Here is a 22,514-nt window from a genome sequence, read left to right on the forward strand (position 1 = left end):
TTAGTATTCTTCCCTTTGGTTTTAGTTAAATCCCTCGAAATTAGAAAAAAATGAAGATGTAAACACTAATTTGGCACATCTACTCAGTATACTTTCAGAATTGTTGGAGAAAATATTCATGGCTGCAGAGATACTACCTCCGTAAGTTTGCAATCTGTTCAAATTTGCACTTGAAAATTCCTGTTTGTGTGATTTACATTGCACCATAAAATATTGTTTTTATTGGTTTATCTTATACTAATCAGTCTTAAGACTAATTTCTTTAGAGCTGTTATATGTACAGAGAAAAAAAAACCCGAAACATCAACACTTGAATGAATTGTGCTTTTTGCACATGCAGTGGGTTGACCTTGGCTGGATACCAGGTGCCCACCAAAGAAAGATGCTCTATCACTCCCCTCCTCACCTGGACAGGGGATAGAAAACATAATGAAAAGCTCGTGGGTTGAGATACGGACAGGGAGAGATCACTCACCAATTACTGTCATGAGCAAAGCAGGCTCATGGGAATTAATTTGGGGAAATTAGTTTAATTTATTGCCAATTAAATTGGAGTAGGGTAATGAGAAATAAGAACAAATCTTAAAACACCTTCCCCCCACCCCTCCCTTCTTCCTGGGCTCACCTTCACTCCCAATTTTCTCTACCTCTTCTCTGCCCCAAGTGGTGCGGTGGGACAGGAAATGGGGGTTGCGGTCAGTTCATCACATGTTGTCACTGCTGCTCCTTCCTCCTCACACTCTTCCCCTGCTCCAGTGTGTCTCTCTCATGGGAGACTGTTCTTCACAAACTTCTCCAATGTGGGTCCTTCCCACAGGCTGCACTTCTTCACAAACTGCTCCAGCATGGGTTCTTTCCACAGGGTGCAGTCCTTCGGGAACAGACTGCTCCAGCATGGGTCCCCCACAGGGCCACAGGTCCTGGAAGAAAACCTGCCCCAGCATGGGCTCCTCTCTCCATGGGATCACAGGTCCTGCCAGGAGCCTGCTTCATCATGCACTGATACTCCTTCTGATCCTAATGAAGGGACTTCTGGTATGCAGTCACAGGAGTTGGGTAGTGAATGCTCCAACCAAGAGAGGGATCCTTCCTCTGGCCAGGCAGAGGAAAGGGACAACCAGGTTTATTGGACTGTGTGGATTCGATGCCCTGGCACATCAGACTTTGGTAGACATGGGTGCACAGTGTACCCTAATGCCATTAGGGTCCAAGGGGGTAGAACCCATCTGGATTTCTGGAGTGACAAGGGGATCCCAGCAGTTACCTGTGTTGAAGGCTGTGGTGAGCCTTACAGGGGACAAGTGGCAGAAGCACCCTATTGTGATTGGCCTGGAGGCTCCATGTATCCTTGGCATAAACTATTTCAGGACAGGGTACTTCAAGAACCCAAAAAGGTGGGCCTTTGTTGTAGCAGCCATGGATGCGGATTAAACAGCTGTCTACCTTGCCCAACCTCTTGCAGGACCCTTTCTGTTGTGAGGTTGCTGTAGGTTGAAGAGCAGCAGGTGTCAACTGCTACCATAACATTGAACCAGCGGTAATATCACAACAAACCAAGACTCTCTGGTTCCCCTCCATGAACTGATTCATCAACTGGAGAGTCAAGGAGTGATCAGCAAGACTCAGTTACCATTGAATAGTTCCATATAGCCTGCAAAAGTCTGATGGAGGGTGGAGAGTAACAGTGGCCTATTGTAGCCTGAATGAAATCGTGTCACGGTTGAGTGTTGCCGTACTGAACATGGAGGAACTCCAGTATGAGCTGGAGTCGAAGTGACTGGTCATAGGTAAGTCCATACCAGAGCAGGTATACCCCCAAAGGGACTGCAGCCCATGTAGGATCCATGCTGGAGCAGGGGGCAAAGGGAGGAGTTCATTGCAATGTTAAACTCTATAGCCTGGTCCAAAAGGACCAGGGGTGAAGATTGTAATGGATATGTTTAAATGATTATTTGAGTTGTATGCTATAAGAAGTACTATAACAGGGACCACCGGAGCTAATGGTGGATGAGCTTTGCAAGAAGCTGGGCAAGTGCAGCAGTGACCCATCCTGAACTGGCTTTGGTGCCTAATGACTCCACACAACACACCACCTCTTCTGTCCTGAGTAACCACCATAACAGATGGAGCCCAAGTTACAGATTAAATGAATTCAATGGACATTTTATGGGCACTTTGAGGGGGGGGGCATGGACTAAGGGAATGATATCTGTATGTATACTAAAGGATGGGAAGGGGGTGGGGATGGTTAATGATGATGTACTGGATAGTGTAGGACCCAAGCATGATGCAAATGGTATGGAATAAGGGGTGGAGATTTGTACTGGGTTTGGTTGGGATGGAGTTAATTTTCTTCATAGCAACCTGTATGGTGCTGTATTTTATAGATTTGTGAGTAAAACAGTGTTGATAATACACCCGTGTTTTGGCTGAACAGTGCTTGCACAGTGTTGAGGGTTGTTTCTTCTCCTCCCCCCCTCCCAGCAAGCAGGCTGGAGGTGGGCAAGAAGTTGGGAGGGGACAGAGCTGGGACAGCTCTTTTCCCAACTGACTTAAGGGATATTCCATATGATATGACGTCGTGCTCAGCAATAAAACTGCAGGGAAAGAAGGATGAAGGGAGGGGACATTTGGAGTTATGGTGTTTATCTTCCCAAGTAACCGTTGTACGTGATGAAGCCCTACTTTCCTGGAGATGCCTGTCAATGGGAAGAAGTCCTTATTTTGCTTTGTTTGCGTGTGCAGCTTTTGCTTTCCCTATGAAACTGTCTTTATCTCAACCCATGAGTTTTCTCACTTTTACCCTTCTGATTCTCTCCCCTATCCTGATGAGGGAAAGTGAGCAAGTGATGACTGGGTGGGGCTTAGCTGCTGGCTGGGGTCAACCCACCACAGAATGGCAGAATAACACAGAAGATTCTTTTGTGTCAGTGATGGCAAGGTTAGCACTAAAATCTTCAGTCTTTTAAGTATATGATGCATGTCTTAACATTTTCTGAAATACACCAGAGTAATCCCATTTTCTGATAGGAGAGGACTATTGCTTAACTATTTTTAAACACCTAACCTGTATTTATGGATGCACAAATTGTTATTTGTTCAGTTAAAAAGGGGGGGGGGGGGGGAAGCCACCAAACCATCTTTTTTTTTTTTTTAAAAGGAAACACTACCTAAGAAATAGGAAAAAAAGAATCATAAAGCATTTAATGCACATGTGAATTATCAGAATTTTACCTGCACAAATAGAATAGTGTATTAGTCGAGGACTTTCTTTGCCATTGGTAAATGGACTGTCATAGCAGATTTTAAAATAATTTAAAGATTATGTCTGAATCATAATTTTAGCATTGATAATAGTTCTGCATTAAGCAGGAGGTTGGACTAGATCCTTTCTGACCAGCTTTTTTTATTCAATTAAGGTTTTTAATAAAATGATTAATTAGCTATTATTTTTACAGGACACTGAGATATATTTATGGATGCTTGCAAAAGTCTGTTCAAAGCAAGTGGCCAGCTAATACCACAATGAGAACAAGAGTTGTTAGGTAAGTTACTTGTCACTTTATGCTGAAAATAATCTTTTAACGTCTTATTACTGTCATACTTCAGTGTCCTTATCTATTTTTTTCTTTTAGTGCCAAAACTTTATAGTACCTTATATAGCTTACAATATGTAACATTATTATGGTACTGTGGCATGATATCCCAATTAAGGATTGAGAGCTTGCTAGATTCTTAGTCATGCTGTTGAAGCCTTGCTAGAGGTGTATTATAGAGGCCAGTATAGCAATACTTAATAGCTTTAACTTTGAATTTACTTGCATTTTTTTAAGTTTTACAAACTAATCTAAAATATTCATTTCCTTTTTCATCTTGGGAAAAAGTTCTCTCAAAGTGATAGTTAACCTTTGTGATACCTCTGGAGAGCAGTGACCTCTGAAGAGAATGTTCCTGTCATGCCATCTGGGAGGACCATTCCTTATCCAGGGACTCCTTTGTAGTATGTTGTCGTGGTTTAAGCCCAGCCGGTAACTCAGAACCACGCAGCTGCTCGCTCACTCCCCCCCTTTCCACCACTCCCCCACACACACACTCCCAGAGAAATGGGGAGGAGAATCGAAAGAATGTAAATCCCACGGGTTGTGATAAGAACAGTCCAGTAACTAAGGTATAATACAAAACTACTACTACCACCACCAATAATAATCATGATAAGGGAAATAACAAGGGGAGAGAATATAAAACTAAAAGGGGAAAAGAAAACAATAAACACATGTGATGAACAATACAGTTGCTTACCACCCACCGACCAATACCCAGCCCCACCCAAGCAGCAATCTGGGCCTTCTGGGTAACTCCCCCCAGCTGATAAACACTAAAACAGCAAATGCTGGCTGCAAGTAAGGTATGACATGCTGAAACTCTGAGACCAAGCACAACAACTCTGAGAGCAAATAAATCAACATTATGACGAGTGACTATTAATCCAAAACAATGAATGCTTATCACAAATACAATTAGACACACTCTGCTCAGATCTGTTGTTATCTCAACCCTTAGGGCCCCACGTTGGGCGCCGAAAAGAACTGTCATGGTTTAAGCCCAGCCAGTAACTCAAAACCACGCAGCCACTCACTCGCTCCCCCCAGTTTTGAGTGGTTTTGAGCTACCGACTGGGCTTAAATCATGACATATGTGTTAATTATTAGAAAAATCTTACACATGCTAAGATGAATGTCCTTTAAAATGCAGACATAACATGTTAAGGAAACTAATACCTTCTCAGAAAGGTGATTGGACTGTCATTAGATTTCAGTGAGGTACTGTCTGCATTGGATTATATAGTTCTCTGCATTAGTGAAGATTCCCAGTGCTGATCACTCAGAATCAACACAGTGTTCATTTCTGAAAATATGTACATCTATGCTGTCCCAGATTTGTTTAATTTCTCTGCTCCGGCCCAATCATGTTGAAACATTCCAGAGCCTCTGTAAAAATGTTGCAGGCTACTGAACCTGTCTCCTCTAGACTGGCACTGAATACAAAAGCTCCAGTCTGCATTCAAAAATCAATTGAATAAATAGTTCTTCCTTTAACACTATCAGTTGCCAGTGCAGGTAAAAAAAAAATCTTTGACAAAAATCAGGTCCTCACACTGTTGTTCTAAATGATACTGGGGGTTTAAGGGTATCAAAGCCACATCTCTCCTACATTTGCTTTACCTGTTTTTTCCAAGCCTAGCTTGCTGGTAGACTGGTATCTGGCACGGATATGATTTGCTGAGGTTAATCTCCCATTGAGCAGTGTCTTCCAGATGATTTCTCATTGGCTTTTGTTTATCACTTTGGCTGGAGACAGAAATGAAGACATGGATGCTCTTTCTCCCTCAGTTTCAGTAAATGTTAATTAGTACAGTACCTTCCATGCTTATTTCCCTGTCATTTAGTGTTTGTAACAATAGTGACTCAAGATTTTCTTGAAGAAATATCTTTAATAAAATTCCAGCCATGTTCTGCAGGGGTTTTGCCTTCAAATTGAGGCTGCTCTTATCAGAGGTGTTGGGGCTAGCCTATTACAAGTGTGTAGAACTTAGAAGCAAATACCATGTCTCTTTCTGTTCGTCCCCATCTCGAGAGAGCCATGTGGCTTTCCTTAAGTGAATACAGCTGACATTCACAATTTTCCTGGGGTCTCTGCTGGATACTATAAATATTGGTCCCTTTCATCATCTTAGCCTTCATAAGTGGATACTTGTGATTTGTCTCTAGAATACAGGGGGTTTTGCAGCCTACAGTGAAGAATATTATCTTTTATTGCACTAGTTTTGGTCCAAGAATGATTACATATTCAAAGACAAGTGGATAGTTTTTAAGTTGTCTGGGTAGCTTCCCTTCTATATCATTCTGAAATTGCTGCCATTTCTGTCTGGTTGTAAAAATCCATGCATAGGTATTGACTCATTCTTATTTTAGACAGTTTGGCCAGTGTAAGAATCACCAACTCTTCTGTATCTGCAAGGTCCATCTTAGGTTCATACCCCAGTTGTCTTCAACTTCAGGCTGTCTACAAGAGAAACTGATATATGTGCCATGACTTCAAAATTATTTACTTCCTCATAGCTTTAAGTTCATCTCAAAAAATATTTTTATTTCACATTGGGCGAGGAGTGTTTTGTCAGCCCATAATCCATGGTTCTTGGAGAAATAGGAAACTTCTATAACAGTATATATTGGAAATCAAGAGTTTGGATACATGAAAGGTGTATTAACCTTACTGCTACATGTGTCACTTCCAATTAATAATGGACAATAATGTCACTGTATACTTAACAAGCAAAGTAATGCAAGGTCCACTTTTGTAAGTAAGTGGTCAGGCTTTGGTATTGCAGTACTGAAAAGACAGTCTGCTGGTAGTGTCCACACACTCTGAACAAAATGAGAGGTGAGTTAAATTGCTTTAGTTGGTCCATATGTGACTTCATTTTGTAGCAGTCTTCCAGAATTATGGTTAACCTCAGATGGATACTTTTTTACTTCAGCTGTCAACAGAAAGTTAGATTTTTCTCATGCTAAACTGAAGGCTATTTTGGGTTTCTGTTTAATAAGTTCCTGGTTCTGCAGTCAAACTGAGTGCAGACTGTCTGGGTGACAGCAATTACTTCTGTGAGGAAAATAGCTGATCTAGTATTATTCTTCTAGGATAATAGTGTTCTGTTATCAGAATATGTATCAGTCCAAGCTGAACTAAGGCTAAGAGAGGTTCCATTCTGACTGTGCACTCTTTCTCTCCTTATGTTGGCTTGGGGAAGCAAGTGGCTGTGGGATGAATTATTTGCTGTAGTAGGCAGTGGAACACTTGTAGGAGGCAGGAGATTAAGTGCTCCCCATTTTTAAAGCTAGTGTGGTCTTAGACTACAGGCTTCAGTATGGCTTTACAGTTAAGCTTTTCCCAGGTAGTTTCAGAGGTTCACCTTAATTGGGAAATCAATATGCCTGGGTTGGGTTTTTTTCTGTTTTTATCATAGTCAAAATCATAAGAAGACATTCTTAATTAACAAACATTCAAAGAACACAGGCTGGTTGGTTGTTATCTATCTCACAAAGATTTCCACACTGACTTAAATGCTTAAAGACTACATTAATTCTTTAACTTTATTATTGAACAAAACATTTTTTTTTCATTTCAGTGGCTTTGTTTTTCTTCGACTGATTTGTCCTGCTATCCTGAACCCAAGGATGTTTAATATAATCTCAGGTGACTATGCTTCAGACTGAATTCATACTGTATGTAGTAATAGACATGAACTTACTTTAGTGCCTAATTTAGCAAAATATGAAGTCTTTTAAACACTATGTCCAAAGTCACATTATCCATATCAACTGATTAACTTTCTCCCTAAGCTATAAGATTAGTGTGTTATCAGTACTGTTTTGGTCAAAAATCTAAAACAGCACCATATGAGCTGCTATGAAGAAAATTAACTCTATCCTAGCCAGGCCCAGTACAAAAGTGTTACCCTTGGTTTTGATGCTCTCTTTGTAGAGTGAATCTCTATCAGCAAATAAAACAGTGACAGGGACTATTCCTGTTTGGTAGTACAGGATTGTGAAATTGCTATACTGATCTGTAGCACGATTCAGGCTGATATCAGATAGCATTCCCCTAAACAGTTCTTAGGTGTGATTGGGTGTTGGCATGCATCAGGGACTACAACTGACACAGTTGATGTGGGGCTTTGTTGTGAAGCTTTAACAGTGAGGGCATGGATTATTCCATGGCAGTTGGCTTAAGCACCTAGAAATGTTCCTGAGCATTTTAACTTACAGATATAGCTGAGGTCTTACAGATGCAATGACTAGTATCTGTGTTACTGTTGTGCTAGACATAAGGCTGTGTTGATGGGATTTCAGGTCAAGGTAAGGACAGGAAGAAATTGCTCACCAATTACTGTCACAGACAAAACAGACTAAATTTGGGGAAATTAGTTTAATTTATTGCAAATCAAATCAGAGTAGGGTAATGAGAAATAAAAAGTAAATCTTAAAAACACCTTCCCCTCACCCCTCCCTTCTTTTCGGGCTCAACTTCACTTCCAATTTTTTCTACTTCCTCTCCTTCCCAAGCAGCGTGGGGGGGACAGGGAATGGGGGTTGCAGTTAGTTCATCACACATTGTCTCTGCCACTCCTTCCTCCTTAGGGGCAGGACTCCTCACACTCTTCCCCTTCCTTTTTTCTTTTCTCCCCCCCCCCCCTTTTTTTTTTTTGTGGCAAAGATCATCCCAACCTAGAGGGCATTTGGTTTGCACTAGCCATTGTTGTTCCTCCTTCCATCCCTAACACTTTCTCAATTTTACCTGCAAAATGTTGGTTTGGAAATAGGAAGAAATCCAAAATCACTTGTATCAGAAACTCCTTGGGGGAAAATCTTTTCCATTTTTGCCTTTATAGGCAGCTTTTCAAACAACATAAGTTTTCTGTCCTCTCTCTTTAAGCTATACTAAATGAGAAGGCCTGAGTCAGTCAAAAAAATTCTTTTAATAATTTTCATACACTCTTTGGGGAAAGCATTTTAGAACCTGGTCCCATATATGGTGATCCTTTAGTATTTTTATCATCTTCAGATTTATGAGTTACATATTTTCTAACTTGAGGACTGCACTGAGACCACTGTATCTTTAGCTGTAAATGGAGTTGTTATCCATAAATTTCTGTAATCCCTTTTACGCTTGTCTATAAGTGCTAGTCCTGTTTAGAAGTTCAGATAATATTCTTCACTTTTGCTAAGGTAAATTTATGGACTTTATATAAGTCTGTTAGAGCTGTTAAAATAAAAAAGAAAAGGAAGGGGGCCCTCTTTCTTTTGGAGCAAAGCTTTTAACATGCTTCCTTGCTGTAATGGGGTGGGGAGGGGAAATATTCTGAAGGCTGGGTGTGGAGATAGATAGACTTCAATTTCAGCAGCAATGAGCCTATCCTGTCACCTCAATGACTGTTCTCAAAAATCTTTACTGAAAAAGAAGTCCTTTATTTCAACCTTCTTAGTTGATTTTTTTAAAAGAATACATTTCTTTACATCAGTTCACTTCACCTGAACTTCCGAATTCTAAGACTAATAATGTTTTCAGCATTGCTTCTTCAAAGGGATGTATAGTACTAAGCACTAGATGCTATGAACAACTGACATTATATGTATGATTAGTGCCTCAGTCTAAGCTCCAGCTATGCCTAAAAAGTTGGAACCTATTTTTTAATTAATTGCAATGCTGAGTGGGAAAGGGGGCAGAAAGACAGAAGATCAAAACATACAGATAGACAGCATTCTCATGAAGCACTGTGAAATTTAGAGTTTATATAATAACCATGTCAATTTTGGAACACTTAAATGGCCTGCAAGTGGAAAGCCAGATTTTACTATAATTATTTAAAAACAAACCAAAAACCCCTATGCTGGACACTAATCTCTTAGTTGAAACAACTTTTTCAACAAGTGATTGTACCAGGAGTTTCTAGCATTTGATTTGTGCAGTAAATACCTATACTTTCATGGAAGTACAAGCCACGATTGCATGTAATGTTTAATCTATTTTCCTGGTACTCATAATTTATGGTATAATTTGCATAACAATGCAGGACCTACTTATATGCAAATATGAGTATATGCAAGTAAGGAAAAGGATAAAAATTATTTTATTAGATTCTAACAACAAATCTTCCTTTTAAGAGAGCCATTTGATTTTTGTGAAAAGGCTTTTCACTTTTAATTCATAAAACGTTTGTTAACCTTAGGCTTCTGAGGAACACTTTAGTTTGCTTACTTTGCTTACTTTGTTCTATAAGTGAATAGTACATAAAGTCAGATATGCTTATTAATATTTTTGTGGACATAATTACTAAACCAACAAAAGTTTACTTATCATATTTTCCACATGCAGTTCTGTTACAGCATTCAAAGTATTTAATTCCATGATAAATAACAAATTGTAGAAGAGCTTAACTTTCATGTTAAGCCAGTAACTCTCTACTTTACTTTGTATTCCTATCAGATTCTCCTTCCCCTACTGCTGCAAGAACACTGACGCTCGTTGCCAAGTCTGTGCAGAATTTAGCAAATCTGGTTGAATTTGGAGCCAAGGTGAATATAATTTTTACACAGAACAGTCTAGAACTGCATTTCCAATAAATGTCAATGTTCCTGTTTAATACAGACAAAAATCTGTTGCTATTTCTTATGCAAATCCTGATGTGTGACCTGGGTGTCTTATCAGCAAGGAGGCCTTGTTCCTGCAGTTTCTTCTATCCTCTTCAGTTGGAGCTCAACAGGGTATTGATTTAATCCAGAACAGTAGCATAAAGTCTGGCTGAATTGGAAAGAGGAGTCAATCATTTGAGAATGGGTCATCTAGAAACTTATGTGAATGATTTGGTACATACCATGAAGATTTTGAATCTGGTAGTATGAACAACAGCAGTGACCTGTTAAAATAATTGATGAACCAATGACCATACTAGCAGGTATTATAAAGAGTGATGCAGCCATATTTTCATGCTATAAGAACAGATAAACTTAGGCATTTGTTTCAAAGACAACAGTGGAAGTATGTGGACTGTTTTTTCTGTCTGTCCAAAAGGGTAGCAGTCATACTCTAGTATTCATAGAATATCTCAAGTTGGAAGGGTCCCATAAGGATCATTAAGTCCAACACCTTGCTCCTCGGAGGACTATCTAAAACTAAATCATATAACTAAGAGTGTCGTCCAGAAACTCCTTGAACATTGAAAGACTTGGTGCCACAACCACTTCCCTGGGGACCCTGTTCCAGTGACCAACCACCCTCAGTGAAGAACCTTTTCCTAATGTCCAATCTGAACTTCCTCTGATGCAGCTTCATTCCATTTCCTCATATCCTATCACTGGTCACCAGAGAGAGATCTGCACCTCCCCCTCCACTGCCCCTCTTGAGGAAGTTGTAGACTGCGATGAGGTCACCCCTCATCCTTCTCTTCTGCAAGCTGAACAAACCAGGTGACCTCAGCCATTCCTCCTGAGTCTTGCCCTTGAGGTCTTTCACCATGTTGGTTGCCCTCCTCTGGACACACTCTTATAGTTTGATATCCTCCTTATATTGAGGCACCCAAAACTGCACACAGTACTCAAGTTGGAGCCACACCAGTGCAGTGTAGAGTGGGACGATCACCTCCCTCAACTGGCTAGATATGCTGTGCTTGTTGCACCCCAGGACACAGTTGGCCTTTTTGGCTGCCAGAGCACACTGTTGACTCATATTCAACTTGCCATCAACCCAGACCCCCAGATCTCTTTCTGCAGGGCTGCTCTCCAGCCTCTTTGTTTCCCAATTTGTATGTATAACTAGGATTACTCGATTCCAGGGGGAGAATCTGGCACTTGCTCTTGCTAAATTTTATACAGTTGGTGATTGCCCAGCTCTCTAGTCTATCCAGATCTCTCTGCAAGGCCTCTACCCTTGAGGGAGTGCACAGCTCTTCCTAGTTTAGTATTATCGTCAAACTTTTACTTAATGTACATCCGATTCCTGCATCCAGATCATTTATAAAAGCATTAAAGAGCACCAGCCCTAAAGTTGAGCCCTTGGGAACCCCACTGGTGACTGGTCACCAGCCTAATGTAACCCCATTTACTATAACCCTTTGAGCCCAACCCATTGGCCAATTGCTTACCCAACATATTATGGACTTGTGTAGCTATGAGCTGGACATTTTATGCAGAAGGATACTGTGAACGACAGTATCAAAAGCTTTGCTAAAATCCAAAAACACTGCATCTACTGGCTTCCCTTGGTCAGCTAGATGAATGTTGGAGTTGGAAAAGGGTGAGAGGAGAGACAGGCAGACAGGCAGCCATCCCTCCACAAAGAAAACATCTATATGATGGTAAAATGGGTAAATTTTCTTTAGGAATATCCATATCAAAAAGACAACTGAGAAATGCTAGAGTAGAAATCTGTGATTAGAAAGAATCCATTCAAGGATGGATAGTCTGCCTTAAGGAGATGATGGGAGCCTTTTTGCATTTCCACTGATTATTTGATGTCAAAATAGGGAGACATCTTTCAGTAATATTGGCATGTCTCTGTACAGAACCTTGAAATACATTCCAGATCCATGTTCTTTTATATACTATATGTAATAAATCACTTTCGAATCAAGACCAATTAGGATTAGACTTCCAGCCCAGATATAGAGTATTTTAATTCTGAAACAAATGAATAACTACCAACCTCTGGCTCCCAGCATACACACACACTTTTCCTATACTTATTCCTTAGACTAGTGTTTTCTGTTGATACAGCATTTTGAAACAGCCCTTTTATTTGTACTCATTTTCATATTGCTTGACATAATATTGTAAGTCAGTTTTACAAGTTGCACTAAAAAACCTCAGCTGTTAATAAAGTTTCTATTACATCACTAAAAGAATGCCAGCAACAATCGGTCTGTTCTGGTGCCCAATTCACAACACGATTGAACAATAAAAATCTGATGACTTAAGCATAACAAAAGTGAGTTCAGGCTGCCATTATAAAACCATTTGTCTGACACTCACAACTTGGAATGTAAGCATTAACAAAAGAACAAGGAGGGCACTTGTGTCCTGATGTTACCTCTGAAAGTGCTTTCTCCATTATATAGCTGCAATGAAAAAAGAAGTCATAGAATCGTAGCATGGTTAGGGTTGGAAAAAACCTTAAGAATCATCTAGTTCCAACCACTCTGCCATGAGCAGGGACACCTTCCACTAGACCAGGTTGCTCAAAGCCCTTTCCAACCTGGCCTTGAACACTGCCAGGGATGGTGCAGCTACAACTTCTCTGGGCAACCTGTGTCAGTGCCTCACCACCCTCATAGTGAAGAATTTTTTCCTAATACCTAATTTAAAACTTCCTTCTTTCAACTTAAAGCCATTAACCCTTGTCCTATCACTACACACCCTTGTAAAAAGTCCCTCTCCAGCTTTCTTGTAAGCCCCCTTTAGGTATTAAAAGACTGCTAGGTCTCCCTGGAACCTTCTTTTCTCCAGTCTGAACAAGCCCAACTCTCTCAGCCTGTCTTCATAGGAAAGGTGCTCCAGCCCTCAGATCATCTTCATGAACCTCCTCTGAACTCACTCAAGCAGGTCCACATACCTCTTGTGTTGGGGGTCCCAGAGCTGGAGTCTCACAAGAGCAGAGCAGGAGAATCCACTCCCTCAGCCTGCTGGTCATGGTCCTTCTGATGCAGTCCAGCATACAGTTGACTTTCTGAGCTGCAAACACATATTACCCCTATCTCATATTAAGCTTCTCATCAACCAACACCCTCTAAATCCTTCTCCTCAGAACTGCTCCCAACCCATTCTCCACCCAGCCTGTATTTGTGCTTGGTATTGCCCTGACCCAGGTGCAGGACCCAGGTGCACTTGGCCTTGTTGAATGTCCTTCATGATGTTTGCACCAGCCCACCTATCAAGCCTATTGAGGTCTGTCTGGGTCCATCTTCAATAGTTCAGAAATGTAAAATTTCCTGTCATAATGCATATATAAACAATTTCAGAATCCCTCTGGAATACAAATAAGTGTAATCTTTTGACTGGTTGCACACCAGTCATTATAAATTCACTTGAAAAAATAAAATCACTCCAGATGACACATTTGTGTTTTGCACTGTCATTTGTCTCTGATTACAATGTGTTCAACTCCAGGTATGACTATTAAATTGGTATTGATTTGTTCTAATAAATACTTCTTAAAATTACTAGGAGCCATATATGGAGGGAGTAAATCCATTCATCAAGAGTAACAAACATCGCATGATCATGTTCTTAGATGAGCTTGGGGTAAGTGGTTTAAAAGAAAAAAATATTGGAAGTTGTATATCAACACTGTAAATTAAAATTCTTTATAGTTCTTGTTAACTAGCTCAAAAATACATCAGCTTCCACAGAATTTTGAATGCTTGTTACTGAAAAATTTTTCTTATGCATGTTTAGGAACTGCAGATTGCTGGCCTGTCGCACAGAATTAAAACCAATCAAATGTCAAGTTGGAAATATTTTATTCATTTAGCACTGCTTTAGACATGAGATCTATTTGAGCTTCTCCTAAAGGATTAGGGCTTTTGTCCAAAAATAGCAATTATTTTAAAAAATATTTTAAACAACAAAATTATTATGTGTAATTTGTCATATGGTTTTGAACTGAGACTGATGTTCATTTTCAGATATACATTACCAAATGTCTCACTGCATGAATTCTAGATATTTTAGTTTAAAATAAAATAATATTTGCACTTCACTTTGAAACTGTTACTGTTTTGTATATGATAGCTATAATCATAGAATTGTAGAATCATAGAATCATAGAATGGTTAGTGTTGGAAAGGACCTAAGGTCCTTTAAGATAATCTTAAAGATTATCTAGTTCCAACCCCCCTGCCATAGGCAGGGACGCCTCACACTGGACCATGTCGCCCAAGGCTCTGTCCAACCTGGCCTTCCAGGGATGGAGCATTTACCAGTTCTTTGGGCAACCTGTTCCAGTGCCTCACCACCCTCACAGTAAAGAACTTCCTTATATCTAACCTGAACTTCCCCTGTTTAAGTTTAAACCCATTACCCCTTGTCCTATCGCTACAGTAATAAGAGTTAGGAGCTTATGTATATGTTTAAACCAAGAATTTGTTTTAAAAATGAAGATGAAAGAAATGTGTCTAGCTTCCTGAATTGATTCATTAAACATGACCTAGAAGACATCTCAGACTATTTCGATAATCTATGTTTTGAGCCTTGGGTGATATGCTCTAGGGTGAGGTGTCCCTGCCTATGGCAGGGGGGTTGGAACTAGATGATCTTAAGGTCCTTTCCAACCTTAACTATTCTATGATTCTGTCATTCGGATGGATTACCATATGTCACCTTTTTCTGGTTAAACGGTAACTTCTGCATATTATGATATGCTGAGTTTTTTCTTTAAATGGCAGATTATGCATGAGGACTCAGAAAACTGTTTGGTTTAAAAGTAACTGATTAATCTACTGTTTTAATTACATTTTTTATTAGTGGATTTATTGACTTGATAGTTTAGGTTGGGGTTTTTTGCTGTCCATTTTTGTTGCTGCCATTGTCTGATTTAAATTAATAAAAAAACCCAAATGGATGGATCCCCCTCATTTAGGGGGAGGACATAATATGAATTTCTTTTCTCAGCATCTTTTTGGACAGCTCAAAGGTAGCATAGTAACATCAAACCTTTTAGTAGAACCCTCCTAGTAGGAATAGGAATTGCTGTATATTTAGTAATCTCTCCATGTGAAATGTGTTACCATAATTAAAATGTCTTAATAAAATAGGAGCTTGTAGAGAGGAGGAAATATATAATTTGTATTAGATAACATGGACAGAAGACTTAATTGTGAAGAAAAACATTGCAGTACTTGATTGCAGTATCAAAACTGTTGGTGGGTCTGTAGAACTGTACTTTAATTTCTCATATGCCTGGCTACTCACAATTCTAAGTCTGCTCTCATAATTTTTGTTAAAGAATGTACCTGAGCTTCCAGACACTACAGAACACTCTAGAACTGACTTATCTCGATATCTGGCAGCCTTGCATGAGATGTGTATGGCACATTCAGATGAACTTCGGACACTCAGTAATGAGCGAGGTGTAATGCAGGTAAACTACAATGGTTAACAAAAATCACAGGTACAGATAGCATGTCCTGAGTTATTGCTTAATATTGTGATTCTTTTGTAATTTTTCTGTCCAGCAGTATGAGTGATAAATTTCACCAGGAAGTTGCTAGTTGTAAAGGTAAAGAAGCTCAAAACTATGAACTAAGTATTTATACAACATCAAAAAAAAAAGTGTTTTAAAGCATTGGGTTGGGGGGTCAGGTTGATTTTTTATTTTTTTTTTGGTGAAAAAAGACAAAACCAAAAGCAAACAAAAAAACCACAACAACAAGAAAAATAATCACCAATTATTGTCTCCTGACAGGCTCTAGTTTTAAGATCTAGTTCTTCTAAGTGAGAACAAAATAAATAAATTTACTTTCCTTAGCTTTCTATCACTACTTCATTTCTGCTTCCTGATTTATTACATTTGTAAGCAAACATGGCAAACTTCTCTAGCAAACACTATAAATGAGTGTTCTGTTCCAACTATTAAATTTCTATACAGATTTTATGAAAACTTATATTTTATGAGGAAAAAATTCACGACTTCATGCATTATCTCAAAATACTACAAAAGTAATATACTTGCCTATGGTCTACTAATTATGATGAACTTCAAGTTGGCAATTCTACTTACTGCACAGTAATATGTTTTGGCATGCTTGACTAGTATACTGTGCTGTGCAGGAGATAATTTAAGTAGTCTTCCCATTTTAATGCTAACGATTTGGGGACAGAGGCAGTTGTACTATAGAAAGCTTTTTTGTTTAGAGATGGTCTTCCTTATATTTTATCAGTATCAGCTTAAACTACTTATTGAATGACTCATTTTCAAAGAAGTAGTTAAAATAATTTTTAATTTGTTTCAAAATAAGAAATCCAATTACAAGAATTTATTATTCTCATGGTTTAAATACTGGGCTTCCTATATCCTGACTCTGAAGGCCTTAATTCAAACCCAGGTAGATGATAAATCTATATTTCTTTCTCCTGGAAGCAAATGTTACTCAAATAATGCATTTCTCAGCAGTAATGTTTTATTAAATAAGGGGATTACTGGAAACTCATATGGTGATTTTGCAAAAGGTGAAAATATATTTGTAGTTAATCATCTTTTGCAGAAGGAAGCTCAAGGAATTAAAAAAGAGAGAATGCTTCATTATAGCAGTTCAAAACTAATCCATTTTAAATAACTACAATTTATCTCTTCAGTGTGGTATAAGGGAAAAAAAATCAGTCATGTTCAAGTTCATAATTCACTTACAATTACTGCTTATCTTGGTTTCCATAAAGAAAACTCTTGATTTTTTTTTCCCCCTTTTCCTCCTGTAAGTGCCCTAATGGTTCAGGATCACGCTATTGTAGCTGAACACAATTTTACTACAATGGAAAAATAATTTAACTCCTGACAGTGCATTAGCAATACAATTTCTCAACCTGTTTTATGTGTATATTCAGTTGCATTTGGTTTAGTTTAACGACCAGGTTTTCAGAAAGTTAAAAGAGGGTAGTCCTGCCTGTGCAGAAGTGAATTGTATTATCACCTTTTTTTTTTGTCACTGGACTTCTTTTTCATTTTCTTGGCTCAGTTCTGCACTTTCACATGGGGACAATACCTGAGAATGGATTTTTGGCTTACAGATTGTTTTTAAGAGATAGGAGAACTCTCTCATTTTGAAACTCTTAGGTTAAGTTGGCAAGACTTAATGAGCCTCCATGGGTGCAGATAAATTTCATACTGCTGGTTTACAGTTGCCTTTTGAAGTAATGTCTTAGTGACTAGGGAACTTGAGCTGTGGGGAGGGGGGTGGTGGGAGGTGGTTTAAATATTTTTTAAACTACCTAAGTCTGGTAGGTTTATGTTGAAGATGCTTCTCAAGCAAGATGGGATTTGGGGTTTTTTTAATTGCTAATGTAGGGTTGTACTGGGTTTTGTTTGTTTTTTGTTTGTTTTTTGTTGTTTTTTTTTTCTACAGCATGTTCTTAAGAAGCTGTTGGCTATTACAGAACTGCTTCAACAAAAACAAAATCAGTATTCAGTGTCTAATAACATCAGGTAGCAGTCCTCTACCTGAATTCTGCATGGATCCAGCATGTCTAACATGGCAACTCATACAAGTATCACTTTTTTTGCTCTTGCCAAAAATAGCACACCCTGTCACATTCCCAGTGATGTGTGAACTATGCAAAAAGAAAACAAAGATTCTGTTAGTGAATAATTTTACCAGCAGCTTTTTAAACTATCATCTGTGCAAGATATTTGCACTTTTTTCCACTTGGAACCAGTTTTTACAGCCTCTGAGCCTTGGTGTACAGTTTACCTTCTGCAAAGAAAATGCTGTGACTGTCATGAACTTTGAAAATTGTTTTCAATGCCTACAATTACCAAAGTTTTTCTGACTTGTTGGAAAAGAATTATCAACTGACAAGGAAAGAAATGCATTGTTTTGACAGCTACATGTAACTGGATAACATTTCTTACTGTAATTTCTGACTGGTTACACTTATTATGACTTTGACTGTTTCAACCACTTGAACTTGTATTTACAATTTACAGTTTGATGGTTATGGTAAGGACAATCTTTCCTGTATACTTTTTATATCATGCTGTTTCCCTTGCTGGAATAATGTCAAAAGAATATGCAGAAGGGATCTTGTCAGCTTTATTCTTTAATGTGCCACTGATTCAGTCTAAATAATTCTTCCATCAAGGACTGTGTATCCATCCAGGTAAATTACAATGCTTTTGTAAAATGTTTACAACAGTGAATAATTAGAATTCAGTAAATTTATTATCACTGTATCATACATGCATGCATCCATTAAACCATTTTATAAAATATTTATTGGTTGGTCTTGTGTGTAATGTAAGGCTACCATGAATCTTATTTTTAAACCTGAAAAATAAGTTTTAAAATAATCAAGCTGACAATAAACTCTTTATGGAAACTAGCTAACTTTGGGTGCAAGTAATAGAACATTGTAAAAATTAAATTTTGACAACAGATATGGTTGGCTATTTATCTACTGTGTATAAAATGCATTGATAAAAATTACTGTAGATAAATCTCAAAGTTACGTTTAGGTGTATATATTTAAAAATTGACACCACTACTTATTTCCTGAAACAGTGTGTGAAAATTATTGTTGTAGTTTACCCCCCACCAGAAGCTTAAGCACCTCGCAGCTACTTGCTCACTCCCTCCCTCCCCCCCCCAAAGCAGGACAGGGGAGAGAATAGGAAGAACAAAAGCAAGAGAACTCAGGGGTTGAGAGAGGAAAGATGAAGAAAAACAAAACAGGTGATGCAAAGGCAATCACTCATTACCTCCCAGAGGTAGACTGATGTCCAGCCAGTCTCTGAACAACAAAGGAGCTGAACAGAGCTGGCAGCTCTTGCAAGAGTTCTCAATTCCCGCATGAAGGAAATTGGGCAAGGAAGGCAGGAGACCAACATGGCTCAGTAAGGACCACCTGGTCAAACTAAAGTGTAAGAAGGAAACGCACAGGCAGTCAAAGCAGGGGTATGTATCCTGTAAAGAATATAGGGATGCTTCCCAGATGTGTAGGGATGTGATCAGTAAAGCTAAGGCATAGCTGGAGCTGAACTTGGCAAGGGAAGCAACGAATAATAAGGGCTTCTACAGGCATGTTGACCAGAAAAGGAAGATTAAAGAAAATGTACCACCACCCCATCACCCCCAATAAATGAGATGAGAACTAGTAACAACCGACATAGAGAAGGCTGAGATACTCAACAAATTTTTTGTCTCAGTTTTCAATTATAATCTCTCTTCCATATTTCTCAAACCCTTGAACCTCAGGGCAGGGACTGGGGGAATGAAGTCCTTCCCACTGTAGGAGATCGTCTTTGAGACCACCTGAGGAACCTGAACATAGATGAGTCCATGGGACCTGACAAGATGCATCCCAGGGTCCTGAGGGAATTGGTTGATGTAGCTGCCAAGCCACTCTCCATCATATCTGAAAAGTCATGGCAGTCAGGCAAAATCCCCAGTGACTGGGAAAAGGGAAACACCACGCCCATTTTTAAAAAGATTATAAAGGAGGACCCTGGGTTATGCCGACCTGTCAGCCTCACATCCGTGCACAGGAAGATCATGGAACAGATCCTCCTGGGAGACATATCGAAACATATGGGAGACTGGGAGGTGATTAGAGACAGCCAAAATGGCTTCACCAAGGGTAAATCATAGTTGACTAATCTAGTGGCCTTCTACGATGGAGGGGCTGCATCAGAGGACAAGGGAAGAGCTACAGATGTCATCTACCTGAACTTTTGCAAGGCCTTTGATACAGTCCCCCACAATATTCTTGCTACTAAATTGGAGAGATATGGCTTTAACGAATGGACTCTTAGATGGGTAAGGAATTGGCTGATTGGCCACATCCAAAGAGTCCATGGCTCAATGTCCAAGTGGAAACTAGTAACAAGTGGTATCCCTCAAGGGTCCATACTAGGGCCAATACTATTTAATAACGTCATCAATGACATAGACAGTGGGATTGAGTGCACACTCAGGAAGTTTGAAGATGACACCAAGCTGACTGATGCAGCTGATTTGCTGGAGGGAAGGGAGGGCATCCACAGGTACCTTGAGAGGCTTGAGGAGTGCGCTCATGCGAACCTCATTGTCGTGGTTTAAACCCAGCTGGCAACTAAGCACCACGCAGCTGCTCGCTCACTCCCCCCCTTCCACCCTCCCCAGGCAGGATGGGGAGGAGAATCGAAAGAATGTAAAACCCATGGGTTGAGATAAGAAATGTTTAATAACTAAAATACAATATAATACTACTACTACTACTAATAATAATAATTATAAGGGAAATAACAATGGGAGAGAATATAAAACTAAAAGGGGAAAGGAAAAAAACAATAAATATAAGTGATGCACAATACAATTGCTCACCACCCACAGACCGATACTCAGCCCAACCCAAGCAGTGATCAGTCCCTTCCAGATAGCTCACCCAGTTTATATACTGAGCATGATGTGTTGCGATATGGAATGTCCCTTTGGCTAGTTTGGGTCAGGTGTCCTGTCTCTGCTCCCTCCCAGCTTCTTGTGCCCCTCCTCACTGGCAGAGCATGAGAGACTGAGAAGTCCTTGAGCACCAACTAAAACATGACTGTGTTATCATCATTGTTCTCAGACTAAAGCCAAAACACAGCACTACACCACCTACTAGGAAGAAAATTATCCCAGTTGAGGGGTGGACCTTGAGTCTCCCCTGGTGCTTTCTGCCAGAGGCTCCAGGTAGAACCATTCTCCCCAGCTGTGGTGTAGAGCACATTTTTTACATCTTACCCAGTCTGGACTGGTCCAAGGCCTACTGCATGAACTATCTCCCATTTAATTTGTTCAAAGTCTTCTTGTTGCTCAGGGCATGAATGGTGGAAAATATTCTTCTTCCGAGTCACTTGATAGAGAGGGCTTACAATCAGACTGTAATTTGGGATGTGCATTCTCCACAAACCCACAATGCCTAAGAAAGCTTGTGTTTCTTTCTTGCTGGTTGGTGGAGACATTGCTGTTATTTTGTTGATCACATCTGTGGGGATCTGGCGACGTCCATCTTGTCATTTTATTCCCAAAACCTGGATCTCCTGTGCAGGTCCCTTGACCTTACTTTGTTTTATGGCAAAACCGGTCTTCAGAAGGATTTGGATTATTTTCTTCCCTTTCTCAGAAACTTCTTCCGCTGTATCGCCCCACACAATAATGTCATCAATGTATTGCACGTCTTCCAGAGCTTCAGCCTGTTCCAGTACGTTCTGAATCAGCCCATGGCAGATGGTAGGGCTGTGTTTCCACCCCTGGGGCAGTCAGTTCCAAGTGTACTGGATGCCCTTCCAAGTGAAAGCGAACTGTGGCCTGCACTCTACTGCCAAAGGAATTGAAAAAAATGCATTGGCAATATCATTCGTGGCATCCCACTTGGCTGCCTTTGACTCCGGTTCATATTGAAGTTCGAGCATGTCTGGCACAGTAGCACTCAGTGGTGGTGTGACTTCATTCAGGCCATGATAGTCTACTGTTAGTCTCCACTCTCCTTTAGACTTTCCATATTGGGCTAATGAAGGGTGAGTGGGTCCTGCTGATCACTCCAATCAGCAATGCCTGCTCTCCAATCAACAAATCAGCTGATGTATGGGAATCAGGGAGTCTCAGTGCGATATTGCCACCGGTGCACCATTGCAGTAGCAATTGGAACCTGTTGTTCTAATAAACTACAGGTCCTCTGAGAGACCAGACAAGGTAGACGTCTGCTTAATATTTCATCTGTTTTCAAGGCAGCTATGTTGAAAGCCCATCTATACCCTTTTGGGTCCTTGAAATGCCCACTCCTGACATGGGAAACACTAAGGAACAACTAAAATATCGGTGTGTTATCAACATTATTCTCAGACTAAAGCCAAAACTGCACGTTTCCAGCTACATGGAAGAAAATTAACTCTATCCCAGACAAAACCAGTACAGGCCCCACCTGGAGTGCTGCATCCAGCTCTGGTGTCCCCAGTACAAGACAGACATGGACATCTTGGAGCAGGTCCAGAGGAGGCCATGAAATTAATTAGAGGGCTGCAACACCTATCCTATGAGGAAAGGCTGAGAGAGTTGGGGTTTTTCAGTTTGGAGAAGAGAATGTTCTGGGGACACCTTATTGCAGTCTTTCGATACTTAAAGGAGGTTGTAAGAAAGATTGAGAGAGGATTTTAACCAGGGCATGTAGTGACAGGAGAAGGGACAATAATTTAAAACTGAAAGAGGGTAGATTTAGATAGGACATAAGGAAGAA

General features: G+C 39.8%; 1 protein-coding gene across 1 annotated transcript in view; it reads left to right on the forward strand.

The window, feature by feature from the left end:
• Window positions 1-15,796, forward strand: part of LOC115619024 (ras GTPase-activating protein 1-like) — a 134,492-nt gene extending 118,696 nt beyond the window's left edge. Inside the window, exons 19-25 of the mRNA XM_030511040.1 lie at window positions 26-141; window positions 3,459-3,545; window positions 7,187-7,254; window positions 10,045-10,133; window positions 13,776-13,853; window positions 15,556-15,690; window positions 15,785-15,796. Coding sequence (XP_030366900.1) covers window positions 26-141; window positions 3,459-3,545; window positions 7,187-7,254; window positions 10,045-10,133; window positions 13,776-13,853; window positions 15,556-15,690; window positions 15,785-15,796 — 585 coding nt within the window. The remainder of the gene's footprint in view (window positions 1-25; window positions 142-3,458; window positions 3,546-7,186; window positions 7,255-10,044; window positions 10,134-13,775; window positions 13,854-15,555; window positions 15,691-15,784) is intronic.
• The last annotated feature ends 6,718 nt before the right edge of the window (window positions 15,797-22,514 follow it).

This window comes from Strigops habroptila, chromosome W, assembly GCF_004027225.2.
Source record: "Strigops habroptila isolate Jane chromosome W, bStrHab1.2.pri, whole genome shotgun sequence".
NCBI lineage: Eukaryota > Metazoa > Chordata > Aves > Psittaciformes > Psittacidae > Strigops > Strigops habroptila.